The 17,272-nt window shown below is 33.7% G+C and overlaps 1 protein-coding gene across 7 annotated transcripts in view; it reads left to right on the top strand.

Moving 5' to 3' along the window:
* Window positions 1–17,272, top strand: part of LOC105202942 (molybdopterin synthase catalytic subunit) — a 54,052-nt gene that overhangs the window by 7,183 nt on the left and 29,597 nt on the right. For 3 of the 7 annotated variants that reach the window (XM_039456872.1, XM_039456876.1, XM_039456871.1), the window contains 2 exons: window positions 8,338–8,550; window positions 14,071–14,217. In XM_039456872.1, the coding sequence (XP_039312806.1) occupies window positions 14,077–14,217 (141 nt within the window). In that variant the 5' untranslated portion in view covers window positions 8,338–8,550; window positions 14,071–14,076. Of the gene's footprint in view, window positions 1–8,337; window positions 8,551–14,069; window positions 14,218–17,272 lie in introns of those variants that run through there. The other 4 variants (XM_039456874.1, XM_039456875.1, XM_039456873.1 and 1 more) reach the window with 2 other exon arrangements.

The raw sequence follows: 17,272 nt of genomic DNA, 5'->3' as shown, positions 1-17,272 counted from the left end.
ACGTTGAATGAGTTCAAGTGTCACTTTAGTATCTCTTTAAGTACTATCTTAAAGCGATGCTGGAGTCGTCTGTATTACCGACAAAAATACTATTTTATTAAACAGTATTTCAAAACTTCAAAGTTATAACTTCGTACTAATTTTACAGTAATATAATTTCTTTTATAGAATTAAAATATTTGTACTAACATCTCAATAAAAAAAACTTTCATATATGATTATATATAGTTATACATAATTATACAGGGTGTACGAAAAGTGTGGAAATCTCTAAATATTTCTGTTTTCTTGCATTTTACAAGAAAATGTTTCAGACAAAAGTTGTAGAGTTTTAAAAGATCTATTTACTGATCTTGTTAGTTTGATCTTGAATGGCGTCGCCAAGGTCAGATCGAAATCACATTAACTTTTTTAAACGGAACACTATTTTTGATTCCAGAATCTAATAGCTGGTTTCAAGAGCTTTCCAAAACAGTATAAAAAAATTTATTTTTTTAAGTACTTTTCTAGTTATGAGGCTTAAAAGCTACAGTGTACTGTAACTTTCAAACGTCATAACTTGGAAAGTACTTAACAAAAATAAACTTATTTATAGTGTTTTGGAAAGCTCTCGAAATGGACTACAAGAAAATGCAATAAAAGATATAATGTTAGAGTATCGGTAGTTTCCTAGTTAAAAGGTATCGGTATTTAAATGGAAAAGTCTAATACTATTTTGCGATATTTGCAATAATTTTTGAGTAATAAAATATTAAGGTCAGCCGAATAAGAGCGCGTGGAGAGACAAGCGGTCGCTTGTCTGAACCGTAGAACCGCCCACTGCGGCCTGATTGTAGGCGACGGTAAGTGGCGCGCGGCGAGGGAAAGCATAACTTGGCACCGCATCGCGTCGAGCCGGGCGGTCTTACGGCTCAGGCGATCAATCGTTTGCCTCTCCGCGCGCTCTTATTTGGCTGACTTTAATATTTTATTACACGAAAATTATTGCAAATATCGCAAACTGTTATTAGACTTTTTGATTTATCTGAATTCCTTCTACCTCATCGTAGTAATCTTTATACATTGGTCTGGGACACCCTGTATAGCGAAAATATTGGTTATATCTCGGAAAATATTGATTTCCTAGAAAAAAGTGTCAAATAAAAAATAAAGCTCTTGAAATTATCTACAATAAAGCTTCTATGCATAATTTCCGTAATTGCAACGGTATACGCGTAATCATACTTTTAAATAACGCATGTTCGTAATTATGCAAAATAAAGCACGCACGCACGCTCATTTTTTAAATAGATTTTTTTATTTCTTTGCACATTATTTTAATGCATGTCGAAACGTTTTGAAATACTGGTTACAAACATTTTTTCGATGAGAACTTTTTGAATTACAAATTCTTAAATTTAACAAGTATCGTCGGCGTTAGCATGTGTATGTGTGTTCACGCTTGGATGGGGAAGCGGACTCCACGGCTCGTCACTTCCGCGGTGTTTTTTTGACTCCAAACCGCTTTCTATTCATGCATTTTATAAAAGTTACTATGTTTAATGCTCTATTTAATAAAACATAAATTGTGTTTATTTTATTTTAAAAGCAAAAACAAAAGCAAAGAGAAGAAAAAGAAAACCGAAAAACTAAGGCTAATGGTAACGTTAGAAAAAGCAATCGTAACAAAGAGATTTACTGCAGAATTCGTATGAACATTTGATACATGTAGGATTTTGATAACAAATTTGTTCTTCAAATGAAAAATTTATATCCTTTAACCCTTTAAATTCTACATGTGGAACATCAAATCCGCTTTTGAACCAAGCATATCTAAACATCGGTTAATATAATGCAGATTGAAATTGATTCAAAATCAAGCTATGGATTTTCAATATATTTTTGCGCCTATGTAAAAATATTTGATTTCCTGTAAGAAAAGCATGTTCCGTGAACCGTTTGATGAAATCTTTCCATTGATGAAAATAGATTGAGTGATTGCATGAAACCTGTTGAACCTTCTGGCAAAATTTTTAATAAAACAGCTACATTATCATCTTGATAAAGTTCGTCTGATTTTTGAGCGCCCCGCGAATCTAGAATCAAAACTACCTTCTTTTTTGAATTTTGTTCAATGATGGGTTTAAAGACATTTTGAAAGAAATCCCTTACAAGACTCTTGTCTAGTTTGCCAGATTTGGAACATGGAATTACAAGGTTTTCGTAATTGGGAAGTTGTATGGTCGTAGGAAATTTATTACTAACTTCTTGGAGGCAAATTATCATTGGTGATATCAATTTTCCTTCCATAGAAAGAATCGGTTGGATAGTGTAGGAATGAGTTCGGGCGTTTAATTGAGGGATACAACTATTGTAATATTTTCACCTGTAAATGACAGTGTGCGATTGGAAAGTGGCGTGTAATTAAATCCCGATTGATCAGTATTAAATATTTCACCTGCATCAAATTTTGAATAAATATCAACAAGATCGAGATGAAATTCAACACCTTTATTCATAGTTTCCTCGGCTTCACGTTGTTTTTTGACAGAAATAAATTTTTCTTAACGAAAAAGTAAAACTTTTCTTAAATTTGTTGACCCATTGCAACGACGCTTTGAGATCTATCAATCCAATACATACATTTTGCATGATATAGAGCCCACCTCCGAATAGTTGATTATGAACAGGAATTCCTTCCAAGCGGGCTTGCATGATTTGCTTCAGACAATATTTTCTTACGGATTGCCATTTTTCCCGACATGTGCCTTGTTGTTCAACATATTTTTTATATCTATTTAAATATGCAGGATGTTTTATTTTAGAGAATCGAGTTTTAATTGTATTAAAAGATCATTGTGGATGCTTTTGCATGCTTCTACAACACGTTGCGCATATTCAAGTGATACAAAAGCTTCATTAGAAGTTAAACATTCTTCCTCTTTATAAATTGATTCATTATCAACTTCATCAGGATCAAAAATGGCATTAGTATGTATATCTTCAACTACGTCAAACTCAAATTGGTCTTCGTTATTCATCGAATTGATCATGAATATGATTTTTTCTGCTAGCTGAATCTCTACGAGATGGGTTGCCCTTAACAGTAGCGTAATTCTCAAGCTTTTGCTTGAGAAGCTCAAAAACTTTTACTGCCCTAATAGCCATTCTTGTGCCAAAAAAAAAAAAAAAAAAAATAGGCGCTTAATATATTAATTTCAAAAAAATAATACAGGGATAAAATAAAAATGCAAAAATAGCACAAGAAAGAAAAAGATATCTGTCCAAGAATCTGCAGTTGGGTACTGAAAAAAGCTTTTCTATTTCGTAAGATGTTTGCTTGTTTGTATATGTACAAACATTGCTCACAGAGAAAAGCGATAAGTGACGCTATAGAAATGGTATTGTTTACTTGGCCGCTAACAAGCGGTGCTCCCTACTCCGAAATATCGAGTAGCGGCCAAGCGCCGAAGATACCGGGAACAAAAACAAATGCATACGTATACAAGAGAGGTGTAAATCCGACCATGCAACCTCCTGTATGTGGTATAACTGGAATAATGCTAATGCTGACGATACTTGTTAAATTTGAGGATTAATAATTCATAAAGTTCTCATCGAAAAAATGTTTGTAACCAGTATTTTAAAAATATTTCCACATGCGTTAAAATAATGTGCAAAGAAATAGAGAAATCCATTAAAAAAATGAACGTGCGTGTGTGTTTTATTTTGCATAATTACGAGCATGCATTATTTAAAATTATGATTACGTGTATACCGTTGCGATTACGGAAATTATGTATACAAGCTTTATTGTAGACAATTTTATTTTTTATTTGACTTTTTTTTGGGAAATCAATATTTTTCAAGATATAACCAATATTTTCACTATATAACTTTAACTTCCATTGCGCACAACGCCCTCTAGAGGCTATTCAGGCGAAATATTGTACAGCTAAACTCTACTCGGTAAGACCTTTCTAATGATATATAATTCGTACCCATTGGCGATTATTACTTTGTGCACTTTCTTAGACACATTTGCATTCCTAATAGTGATTTCGGCTGGGGCGCACCGGTGTACCACCTATGTCGAGCTGGTGGAAGCGTGTGCAGTGCGTACCCCCATACGTTACCGATTACACTAACTGGCTCCAACTATTTTGTCAGAGCCACTTTGTGTACACGCACCGGCAAAACTTGTGTCCCTTTGTGTTGACGCTCGGTTGTCGCACACACGCGAAGCCGCGCACGTACATATGTGTTTCGTGGCAGCGTGGCAGATTGGAGTGCGAGCAGAAAGTAGTGGGGGGCGTTTTGATAGTGCATCTTCCACGCTGGGGCTCGAGAGAGAAAACACAAATCGACGTGCTCGAGAAACTCGGCAGAAATAGTGTTCCTTGCGCCTATACGGGCGATATACGGGATACCACGGTTGGTTGCGCGCTGTTTTAATTTTTAATTGCATAAAGAAATTTACTCGGATACAAAAATTTGTTTGAACAATAATGTAAATAGAATTACGATTTTTAATAATAAATTAAAATTATGTCATCACGGCAATACAGCTTCAATTCTTAGGACTGTTACTTTATGTCGAGACATAATTTTAATTAATTAATGAAACATGTAAATATCTTAAAACAATTATTAAAATAATTTGTATTAGAAAATAATTTTAATTCGATAAATTTATAAAAATGTTAACATTATGTAGCAAGCCAGTTTACTTTGTAATTGGCGTAAAACAATACTCTGAGAGAGGACCCGAATAAACGTCTGATTCTGATTTTTCTTAAAAAATCTTTCTTCTCGTCAAGCGAGAAGAACGTGGGGCATTCGGAAAAGTGACAGACTTCTTCATATTTTGACATTACAAATTACTGTACAAAATTTAAGAAAAATCAGAATTAGACGTTTATTCGGATCCTTTCTCAGAGTATTGTTTTACACCAATTTCAAAGTAAACCGGCTTGCTACATAATGTTAACATTTTTATAAATTTATCGAATTAAAATTATTTTCTAATACAGATTATTTTAATAAGTAACTGTTTAAAGAGATTAACAAGTCTCATTAATTAATTAAAATTATGTCTCGACATAAAGTAACAGTCCTAAGAATTGAAGCTGTATTGCCGTGATGACATAATTTTAATTTATTATTAAAAATCGTAATTCTATTTACATTATTGTTCAAACAAATTTTTGTATCCGAGTAAATTTCTTTATGCAATTAAAAATTAAAACAGCGCGCGACCAACCGTGGTATTCCATATACCGCCCGTATAGGCGCAAGGGACATCATTTCTGCCGAGTTTCTCGAGCGTCTCAATTCGTGTCTTCTCTTTCGACCCAGCGTCGAGCGAGGAAGATGCGCTATCAACCCCCCCCCCACTACTTTCTGCCGGCATCCCGACCTCCGCCGCGCTGCCACAAAACACGTACGTGTGCGGCAGCCGAGCATCAGCGCGGAGGGATACCATTTCTGCCGGTGCGTATACACCTAATATGCATTTGTGCGGTATACCGAATCCAGAAAAACACGCGGCACTGGTGAAGGAGAATGCATTATTTGACCAGCCAAACACAAAAGTTGCACTGACACCTGAAATGTGCAATCGGTGCGCCCCAGTCGAAATCGCTATAATATAATATAATATTAGAAATTACATATACGTCGGTAAATCATGCTTCTATAGTAAAAAGTGAGTACAACCATTAATAATCACCCTGTATATAACTATATATAATTATATATGAAATATTTTTTACTGGAATATACTGGAAATGGCTCTAATCCATTTTTTGTCAAAAATAAAAAAAAATTTTTAATGACAGATTCTCTTGTTGACTTTTACTTTAATATGACGACTAAAATTGTCAATTTACAAACTCACTTCATAGAGACGTTATGCAGATTTGTGCAAAATAAAGACAGAGCCAGGTGTCAAATTAACCCTTAAACACGTAAGTGGGTCTGAGAGACTCCATATGAAGTTTCGAACGCTTCCTGTGTGAAGACGGAATGAGATAGGAGGTTCAGACCAAGACATAAAAAAAGTTTGAAACCTCCTCTTTTGATTGATTTGGTTGATCAACTTTTTTGGTCAACTAGAATTTGAACGGCACGGCAGCAAAGTTTTGTTAGGGTCAATGCGGCTCATATAGTGTGTAAGTGAAACTTTTTTTGTGAGTATTTTACATAAAAAAGTTGGATAAAATACGTTTGAACAGCTCGGTTTGCAGATGTTACTCGCATATACTCTGTTAAAAGTTGGAATACTAGAAAATGCTGTAAAAAAAGAGAGTTTTTCCGGAATATATCATAAAGCACATCAATTTTCAATTTTAGACACGATTTAATCAAAAATACTTCATATTCCCCTTGTTACATAAGTATATTTTTTAATAGAAATGACAATGATATAATTTTTTTTTAAAGTATTAATCTTTAGCTTTAAAACGCCGTATTGTAAAGTCTTTAAAAGTTTTTTGTTGCAAAGATATGATTTTTTTTTAAAGTGTATTTTTAGATGCTCAAAAATATCTCATATTCTCCATCCTACATAATTATACTTTTTAAAAGAAATGACTTTGCCAAATTTTTTTTTGAAAATGTGACTCTTTAGCTTTAAAACGCCGTATTTGAAAGTTCTTAAAAGTTTTTTGTTGCGAAAATATGATTTTTTGAAGGAAAAGTGGATTTTGACCAATTTCTTATTTTTGCCCAATGGTTTTTCCTTTATAACTTCACAATAAATTATTTTTTGGCAATGCCGATTGTGCAATCACGCTTCTGAGATTCTGAACTTTCATTGAAAAAAAAAAATTGTAGAAAAATATTGATTGTAATCAAAGTTACAGCTTCGTAAAGTTGAAAAAGTCTCCTAGACCCGAAAATGTGTTTCCGTATTTTACAGGATCGGTGTGTTTAAGGGTTAATGAATGAATAATGTTGAATCATTAAAATTAAGTCAGGGTGTTTAATTTACGAGAATAGAATGCTTGACAAACTGTGTATATGTGAGATCTCAATGTAGAGATATGATATATGTGTACAAATCTGTTGATGATTCATAAATCGTATGTATGTATTGTATTATAAATCGTATCCGTGTAAGTCGAGTTTATCAGTAAAACTGACGATTCCAGCCTTGCCTTAAGATATCATCAATCAAACAAAGAGTCGTATTAGCATCTTAAGACATTACTTAAATTAATATATTAAGTAGAGGAGAAGAGGGTATTATGGCTACTATCGACAATATGGTTACCTCTACAATCTCCGTCATTACGTGACGTATTCTAACAATTGCTTATGAAGTTATTCTACTATATTTAGTAGCCCGCCGTTTTTTAGTGATGCTAATATGACAATACATAATAAGTGACAATTTTTATAAGGCATTTTTAATTTTAAACACTTCTAAACATTTTCAAGGTACACTTTTAACCTTTAATTACTCATATTTCCTTATTATTCTTAAACTTTAGTGTATTATCATACGAACGTATTTACACTTGAGTGTTTTTTTTTTGTTATTTACCTTTTTATTCAGTTATACACATTCCGAGTTATACAAAGTTAAAACAACAAGGAATTTCATTAATATGGCTTTTTAAGTGAAATTTTTATATCGAAATATTTCTTTGATAAATCGATCGTCATTCTAGTGATGTCTAGAAACATTAAAGACATCATTATGCTTGTTGTTTCATGTTAAACAGGGATAAAATGATATTTCTAATTAAATTTATAAGGCTGTTTCTAAAGTCTCTGAACGCAGGAAAATTCTGAATCAAAAAAATTCTAAACAATGGAAAATTAAAAATATATAATTTTGTAACAAGCCACTGTTTCTTTTAAACCAAATTAATTTTTTTTTAATTATTTTTATAGATAGCCATATTACAACCACTTTTTTTCTGCCACCGATTATACAGTGCATTAGATTTTTATAAATCCCGTCTTAAGTAATAAATATCTCATTACTTGGAGCCTAGAATTTGTCAAATAACATTTTGACGAATGTAATCGTTCAAGTTTCGATAGAAAATATTAATTATAAACAAAATTATTTAATAAAATGAAAATGGATGCCATATTACCTTCTTCTCTACCAATAATTAATATTGTTTATTATATTTTACATATTGTCAAAAAATATGTTTTATTACTATGGGGCACTTTTTTATCTTTTGCTACGAGCACCAAAATGTCTAGTTCTAGTTCGAAGGAATTATATAAATATAAATTATTTATATTTATTATTTCAGAATGTATGTTCTTATTCATACTTTGTAATGGATAAGAGTGAAACGCAAGTACAAATAACAATCTTATTTTTTGCTAAAGCACGTGAATTAACTGGATGTAAGGAATGTAAGCTTTATATACCAAGAGAATTGTCTTCCGCTGATCTCTTTGACAAGATTGTTCATACTTTTAAATTGCACAGTCTGCAAAGTCAGTTAATACTAGCTGTGAACGAAGAATTTATCGTTCCAAATAGTATTCTCGCATTATCAGAAAAGGACAAAATTGCAGTCATTCCGCCGCTCAGTGGAGGTTTGTTCAATAATAAATTAATATAAAAAATGGTTATTGCATCTACGTTCTTAGTATTAGGGTTATTAGTGTATCCTGGAAAGCTAAATCCGGGAAAACTTATGGAATTTAAAAATGAGCCATAAAGTTCTTGAAAACTCGGAAAAGTCATGGCAAAAAAAAACACAAACATTATATATGAAATTTTGTGTTTTTAAAACTGAGATCTATAATTGTACTGTTCTATACGGGTTTACGACTTTCTACGCGAAGCGAGATTTTCCGTACATCTTCTCCTGCTTATGAGGTAAAACGAGGTGTATAATTGTACTGTTCCACATGGGTTTTTGACTTTTCACACAATTCTCTTTTTTTCAAATAATCAAGAAAGTCAAAGCTCCAAAGATCCAAGTCATTAATTTTCAACAAGTCAATAAGAGCCAACACCGGGTGTTCGTGTGCAGATTCAATTTATTGATTCAAACGATTACCAAACGTTTCGATCTTGATTTGGGTCATCTTCAGTGTCCGCAAAATTAATTAACTGTGGGTACAAAGATCATAAATTACAAAATTACAAAAAATAAAAAATAAAAACAGAAAAACTTACAAAAATTTGGTGATAAAGAATGAAACAAAGGTTGGAAATTTCATAATTGGTGCTTTGTCAAATAAATTTGCCGCGAGGTAATGTGCAGCTGTATTGTACGAAACGTGTATCCGCACCGCAGAGCGACGATCTTGTGAGAATAGAGCGTAAGCGATTCTGACTAGACAGAGAGAGGGGGAAGCGTCAAGAGCTTACCAGCAATTCGGAGTACACATTACCTAACCGTTCTGTGTCTTGCTGTAAATTCAAATCTTGTTTCTGTTTTCGAATATGTATCATCTCAGATATCAGTCTCTTGCTCAAGGATCTTTCCTCGTCTAATATTTTTACATTCTCTTAATTAAATTCATGCAGAGATTTCACGCGGTGATCGGTAATTACCGAGTGTTATTCGGTATTTCTAAAAATGTGTTCCGCAATTTTTGTCTTTAGCAATCTTTTGGTCTGTCTCATGTATGAAGCATCGCAATTCCTACAGTTAATTCAATATACCATGTTGGAATGAGAGAGGGGAGGACGTTTGTCCTTGTGTATCTTAATATATTTTTGTAATTTGTGTAATCCAGAGCATGCTATATGAGTCGGAGGTTTACTCCTGACAAGGTAGCTAAATCTCTCAGACAAGCCCGTTACAAAAGGGATGGTAAAAAAATCTTCATCCGGGTTGGATGTATTATTCAAATTATTAATAGTGGTCGTCTTATTCAAAAGGTCAAATCTAGAGGGCATTTTTTTCTTGGTTATTTGAAAAATGAGATCAAGAGGATAATCATTGTCCAAGAGAATGTGAACCACCTTATCAAAATTCTATTAGTGAAAAAATGGATGTGTTAATCGAAGAACTTTGCTTATCAGACTCACTATGGTATTGGTTTTTTGACATAGAGGATGGCAGGAAAAGTAATTGAGATAGCGTTCTGAGTATGTAGATCTGTTCACAAGACTTAGGTCGAGGCTTGCTTGAAAATTTTCAATTTATACCATCCAAGATTCAGATTCACGTTGGAGGTTGGAGATGATTCCTTAAACTTTTTAGATGTGACGTTAATCAAAAAAGGCAGACATCTCATTAGCAACTGGTATCAGAAACCTGGTATATCGATTTAACTGCAGGGATTGCGATGCTTCATATGTGGGGCAGACCAAAAGATTGCTAAAGACAAGAATTGCGGAACACAGAAATCACATTTTTAAAAATAGCGAACAACACTCGGTTATTACCGTTCACCGCGTGGAATCTCTCCATGAATTTAATTGGGAGAATGTAAAAATATTGGACCTGGAAAGATCCTTGAGCAGAAGACTAATATCTAAGATGATACTTATTCAAAAACAGAAACAAGGTTTGAATTTATAGCAAGACACGGAACGGTTAAATAATGTGTACTCCGAGTTGCTGGTGAGCTCTCGACGTTTCCCCCTCTCTCTGCCTAGTCAGAATCGCTTACGCTCTATTCTCACAAAATCGTCGCTCTGCGGTGCGGATACACGTTTCGTGCGATACAGCTGCACTCTACTTCGCGACATATTTATTTGACGAAGCATCAATTATGAAATTTGCGATCTTTGTTTCATTCTTTATCACCAAATTTTTGTAAGTTTTTCTGTTTTTATTTTTTGTAATTTTATAATTTATGATCTCTGTACCCACAGTTAATTAATTTTGCGGACATTGAAGATGACCCAAATCAGAGTCAAAACGTTTAGTAATTGTTTGAATCAATAAATTGAATCTGCACCCGGTGTTGGCTCTTATTGGCTTGCTGAGAATTGATGTTTCTTTTTGTAATATTTATATTGGTTAGTTTTGGTATTCATTCTGGTAAAAGTTTCGAATAGGATTTTAATACGAACTTTTTAAAATTTTTACAAATAGTTCCGAAATCTGTATCTCGTTCTAAACCGAATCAAATTTGTAATTCTTTACAATCCTTGCATCAATTCCAAGTTCTATCTGAACGAATCCGAAACAGTCATTCAATTCTTTTTAATCCAGGAGTCTAATCCGAATGAGTCGAAAACTTATCCTGATAATCATTTCAATCCTTCTCAATCCGTGAGTCCAATCCAAACGAATCCAAGACTCGTCCGGATAAGATTTTCAAACCTTACTCTCGAGTTGTAATTGGAATGAATAATCAGATAACAATCTAAAAAAAACTCTAACTATATTTCTTTCTATTTTTTTTCTCTTTTTCTGTCTGCCTGAATCTATTTTTGTTTGAAATCTATATCCGAATCTTTCCAACACTTTCACCAGGGTGCTGGTTGGAAAAATTTTTTACTATTTTTGTCGTATTTCTCGCTAAAAATGCCTCTGAAAATTACTTTTATTTTGAAGAGCCACAGTTATTGTAATCGTTTGCAAGTGGCTGTAGTCACGTAGCCAAACAGGATGCACACACTCTCGCTGTGTACGCTCTGTTTTCCTCTATCCCATCTTGTCTAATCAAAATAATATTATTTTTCAAATGCTGTTTACAAAAGTAAAAAATAACATTCTTATCTTATAATTTATTAAATTTGATTTCAGAAACATATGCATTCACAAGGGAACTTATAATTTAATATTAATGTTACAGATGAAAAAAAAATGAAAATTATATTAGGTGTTGGAATTAAGTCGTAGCGTTTTACGAGAGATGGCGGGGATACTACAGTTTTCTGTTTTTACCGTCAGAAGCAAATTTATCTTAAATCAGTTGTTAGGTTAGGTGTTATTTTTACGACATCTTACTTTCACTTGTTAATAACATCAAGTTATAATTATTTAAATATGTCTAAATTTATACCAAATAAAGTGTTTTTGCGGGGAGTTTTATTACATTACTTTCATATGAATAAAACTGCTGCGGAAAGCCATAGGATTTTAGAAGAAGTTTACGGTGAGCAAGCTTTAGCTGAACAAACGTGTCGGAAGTGGTTTGCACGATTCAAGAGCGGTGATTTCGACTTAGAAGACAAAGAATGACCTGGACAGCCAAAAAAGTTTGAAGACAAAGAATTGGAGACATTACTTGAGGAGAACTCAACTCAAACGCTCGAAGAGTTGTCCACATCGTTGGGGGTTGACTTTTCAACAGTGGGAAAACGACTTAAAGCGTTAAGGATGATCCAAAAGGAAGGACATTGGATCCCATACGAATTAAAGCCGAGGGACGTTGAAAGGCGTTTTTTGACTTGCGAGTTACTGCTTCAACGGTACAAAAGAAAAAGTTTTTTACATCGGATTGTTACGGGTGATGAAAAGTGGATATATTACGATAACCCCAAGCGCAAAAAATCATGGGTTAAGCCTGGACAACCATCATCATCAGTACCAAAACGTAATATTCATGGATCTAAGCTTCTTCTTTGCATTTGGTGGGATCAACGGGGTGTGGTTTACTACAAACTGCTAAATCCGAATGAAACCATCACTGGGGATCGTTACCGATTGCAATTGATGCGCTTGAGTCGGGCATTGAAGGAGAAACGGCCGGAATGGAGCGAAAGGCACGACAAAATTATTTTGCTGCACGACAATGCTAGACCGCACGTCGCAAAGCCAGTGCAAACGTACCTGCAAACACTGAAATGGGAAGTCCTAACCCACCCGCCGTATTCTCCAGATATTGCTCCTTCGGATTATCACTTGTTCCGGTCGATGGCCCATGGTTTGTCCGCGGAGAAATTTACTTCTTATGAAGAATGCAAAACTTGGATTGATTCATGGATCGCCTCTAAGGACGAAGCGTTTTTTCGACGAGGTATCCGTCTCTTACCCGAAAGATGGGAAAAAGTTGTGGCAAGCGATGGAAAATATTTTTAGTAATGTATTTTTATATTTAAACTTAGAATAAATCGTTGTTCCCCCCCAAAAAAACGCTACGAATTAATTCCAACACCTAATATGAAAATTGCAAAAAATATAAATTATGGTTAAACTCAATAACGCGGCTACTTACCACATGTATTAACAAAATATTTACTCTGCATCAACAATTTTGATCTCCAACATTTCCATTATTTTCAAAATAGCTCTGTATTTTAAAAATTCCGACAGAAATAAAGGCAGCAATTTCGATGATTTTTCTACTGAAATTTATATTTTCCAGATTTATACGTTAAATCATGGAATTAAAACTTTTATTTGCATTATGTATCCACCTAACCATCATTTTAATATATATCTGAGAATTCCCGATAAAACATTTGCCTTTATTATTACCGTCAATTGGACCGAATAAAGAGTCTGCGCACACATCCCCGTGCGCTCGTATACCTATGCGTAATATGGTAGCTTTATTAAATTTTCGAATTTCGTATTGTAATGTTAAGAATATATTCTTTACTACTATCGATTAAAGCAAAAAAATTTTTTTATTTTGTGAACCGGTTACACGAGACAATTCTCTTTATAAGTGACTTCGCGTTGACGGTAGCGACGTATCGTTGCGAACAAAATTCGAACTAATAGGCATGAAAACGTGACGGATTAATGAAATTTTGTCATGCGTGTCATTTCATTATTATGTGTTTCATTGCGAAAATGTGACTTGTATTTACCAAATTTATAAAAACGAACCGCAAGTAAAGTTTCTTTAAATTTTATACATAAAAGTATATTTTTCACTCCTTTCAAAAGCTATTTGTTTTTCTGTCTAAATAGGCTTCTCTTTACGTGCTTTTTACGACAGTTTATTCACTGTTAGACGGAAAAAAGATAGTCAAGGTTTATTTTTACAAATGTTTTAAAGCGATTTTGTTGTTCTATTTTATCCAAATTCTCTTTATTTACAAATGCCACGGCTGAAACTTTTGTAATTTCTCGCTTATGACGTCACGACTTCAATATGGCTGCGACGAGTAGACAGAAGTCTTAATAATTGTTAAAAAGTATGTCAAATAATAAATAAAATTAATACTGTATTTTATTATTTGTATTTTAGGATAATATGGAGGCACCAAAGAATTTTATCAAGTTGCAACAAGGAGAACTGAACATTTCAGAAATCATAAGTTTGGTGACATTTTCTAACTGCGGAGCAATATCTAACTTTATTGGAATCACTCGCGATAATTTTGAAGATAAAAAGGTACGGATTTATTATAGAAATAAATTCAAAGCTTTAACCCTTAAACACACTATTGGAAATCTCCCATTTCAATCGCCTATTGTATGAAGACGGAATGAAAAAGAAGATTTAGGTTAGGTGGAAAAAAAGTTTGAAGTTTCTTTTGTCGACACATCCCGAGCATAAGCTTGTGGGGATAGTGATAAACATGGCAAAGGGAAGCATAAAACAAACTCGGCTGTTTCCGGTACGGTTCGGCATTACCGAACACATTCATTCAATTCAATTTAATTTTTTTTTATACAATTTGTAAAACTTTTTAAATATAATATAATAAATTAATTAAATATTAACTGCCATATATATATATATATATATATATATATACCGGGTGACCCATTTTAAAGTATCCCCTAGAATATTTCGAAAACTAAGCATTTTCAGCAAAAATGTTTCAGATAAAAGTTGTATGGTTTTGAGGGGGACATAAGTTGGTGTTATTAATTTGACCTTGAATAGTTGCTTGAAAGCTACGTGAAGGTCACTTTCAATTTTTTAAATGGAACGGCCTACTTTTTATTACATATTCTTGTAGCTTATCTCGAGACGTTTCCAAAACACTATAAACAAATGTTTTTTTGTTAAGTATTTTTTGAGTTGTGAAGCTTGAAAGTTAATTTTTCAAGAAATACACTTTAGATCAAAAAATAAAAAAAAACAGGTGTTTGATATTTTTTTAAATGCTATGTAATAATGGCTATATTTTTTCATTATACCGCCGGCTTTAGCGTTACCCGATGTACATCGCGAGGAGGTAGCACGGTCAGATTTTGTACATCATGTAGCCCTTAAAAGAGCTGATGTTATAATTGATCTTTTTAAGCAATAAGGTGCTTAAAAGTGGCACCGTTAGTCTGTTGACAAAGCTGGATTCGGCGTTGAAAATGAGTAACAGTATGCAGAAGAGTATCGCGTGTGATATTATTACACGCTATTCAAATTCTTTCTATCATATCGGCTCTGGTGGTTGGTCTTTCTCGATAGACATAATCTTTGAGGAAGCCTCACAAGTAAAAGTCAGGAGCAGTTAAATCTGGTGACCTTGATGGCCACTTAACTGGACCTCCTCTGCCTATCCACTTTTCAGGATACATTTCATTAAGGTAGTTCCTCACGACGTGTGCAAAATGTGGAGGAGCACCATCTTGCTGAAACCACATTCTCATTCTTGTATGCAGATCAACGTTTTCTAGCAAAAATGGAAGATCGTCTCTTAGCAGTCGCAAGTAACTTTCAGCGTTGACAGTGTTATCAAAACAATAGGGACCAATGAGGTAGCCATTTACAATTCCGCACCACACATTGACGGTTCAGCGGTGTTGATGATTTATTTGCTGCATCCATGTGGGTTCTCGGGGGCCCAGTAGTGGCTGTTGTGTCGATTCAATAATCCATCACTGTAAAATGTGGCTTCGTCAGAGAACATTACGAACTTGAAAAAGTTTTCATCGTTTTGAATTTGCTGTACTGCTCACTGACAAAACAATAGCCGTTCTTCGTGATCCTGCTTATTTAACGCTTGATTCAAGGACAAATGGTATGGGTGGTACTTCACGACTTTCAAGTATCTTCGCGCAGTCTCTCTTGGGATACCAATTTGAATTTGAATTTGGCGCGTTGATATGTTAGGGTTTAAATGAACTGCCGCCAAAACTGTAAGAAAGCACGCATTCATACGATAATCGTTGATCATACGTCGTTTTCGTTGTCGCCGAATATTTCCTCTTCGAATTCTTGATTCAATTTTGCGAATTGCGGAAGCATATGCAGTCGCATAGGATATCGTCTACGATACAATACTGCTGCTCTTTTATAAAAACGGTGGCATTCTCCTAGAACAAGGAGAATATCCACGATTTCATTCGGAGAGTAATCACCCATTCCGCCCAATTCTCAGATGATGTAAATCTAACAATTTGTTCAGAAATTGAAGTAACAGATAATGAAAATTTTCACACACAAGGAAGACACAAAACAAAAAACTTTATTAACTTTAAGGTTCAGATGTAACTACTTGGATGTAACGTGGATACAGTGTGGATACAATGTAAACACTCATGTGTCCTTGAACCAAGCGTTAAATGAGCAGGATCACGAAGAACGGCAATTGTTTTGTCAGTGGGCAGTACAGCAAATTCAAAACGATGAAAACTTTTTGAAGTCTGTTCCTGACTTTTGAGTATTTCTGCATACTGTTATTCATTTACAACGCCGAATTCAGCTTTGTCAACAGGTTAACGGTGCTACTTTTGAGCACCTTATTGCTTTAAAAAATCAATTATAACATTAGCTCTTTTAAGGGCTACATGATGTACAAAATCCGACCGTGCTACCTCCTCGCGATGTACATCGGGTAACGCTAAAGTCGGCGGTATGATAAAAAAATATAACCATTATTACATAGCATTTAAAAAAATAATAAACACCTGTTTTTTTTTTATTTATTAATCTAAAGTGTATTTCTTGAAAAATTAACTTTTAAGCCTCACAACTCAAAAAATACTTAACAAAAAAACATTTGTTTATAGTGTTTTGAAAACGTCTCGAGATAAGCTACAAGAATATGTAATAAAAAGTAGGCCGTTCCATTTAAAAAATTGAAAGTGAATACCTCATATTCGCCTTGTTACATAAGTACATTTTTTAATAGAAATGATATAATTTTTTTTTGAAAGTATGAATCTTTAGCTTTAAAACGCCGTATCGTAAAGTTTTTCAAAGTTTTTTGTTGCAAAGATATGATTTTTTTTTAAGTGGATTCTTAGATGCCCAAAAATACCTCATATTCTCCATGTTACATAATTATACTTTTTAAAAGGAATGACTTTGCCAAATTTTATTTTGAAAATGTGATTCTTTAGCTTTAAAACGCTGTATTTGAAAGTCTTTAAACGTTTTTTGTTGAGAAAATATGATTTTTTGAAGGAAAAGTGGATTTTTGATCAATTTCTCATTTTTGCTTAATGGTTTTTCCTTTGTAACTTCACAATAAATTATTTTTCGGCAATGCCGATTG

The sequence above is a fragment of the Solenopsis invicta genome, chromosome 13 (genome assembly GCF_016802725.1).
Source record: "Solenopsis invicta isolate M01_SB chromosome 13, UNIL_Sinv_3.0, whole genome shotgun sequence".
Lineage (NCBI taxonomy): Eukaryota > Metazoa > Arthropoda > Insecta > Hymenoptera > Formicidae > Solenopsis > Solenopsis invicta.
This window is presented reverse-complemented; position numbering and strand designations above follow the sequence as displayed.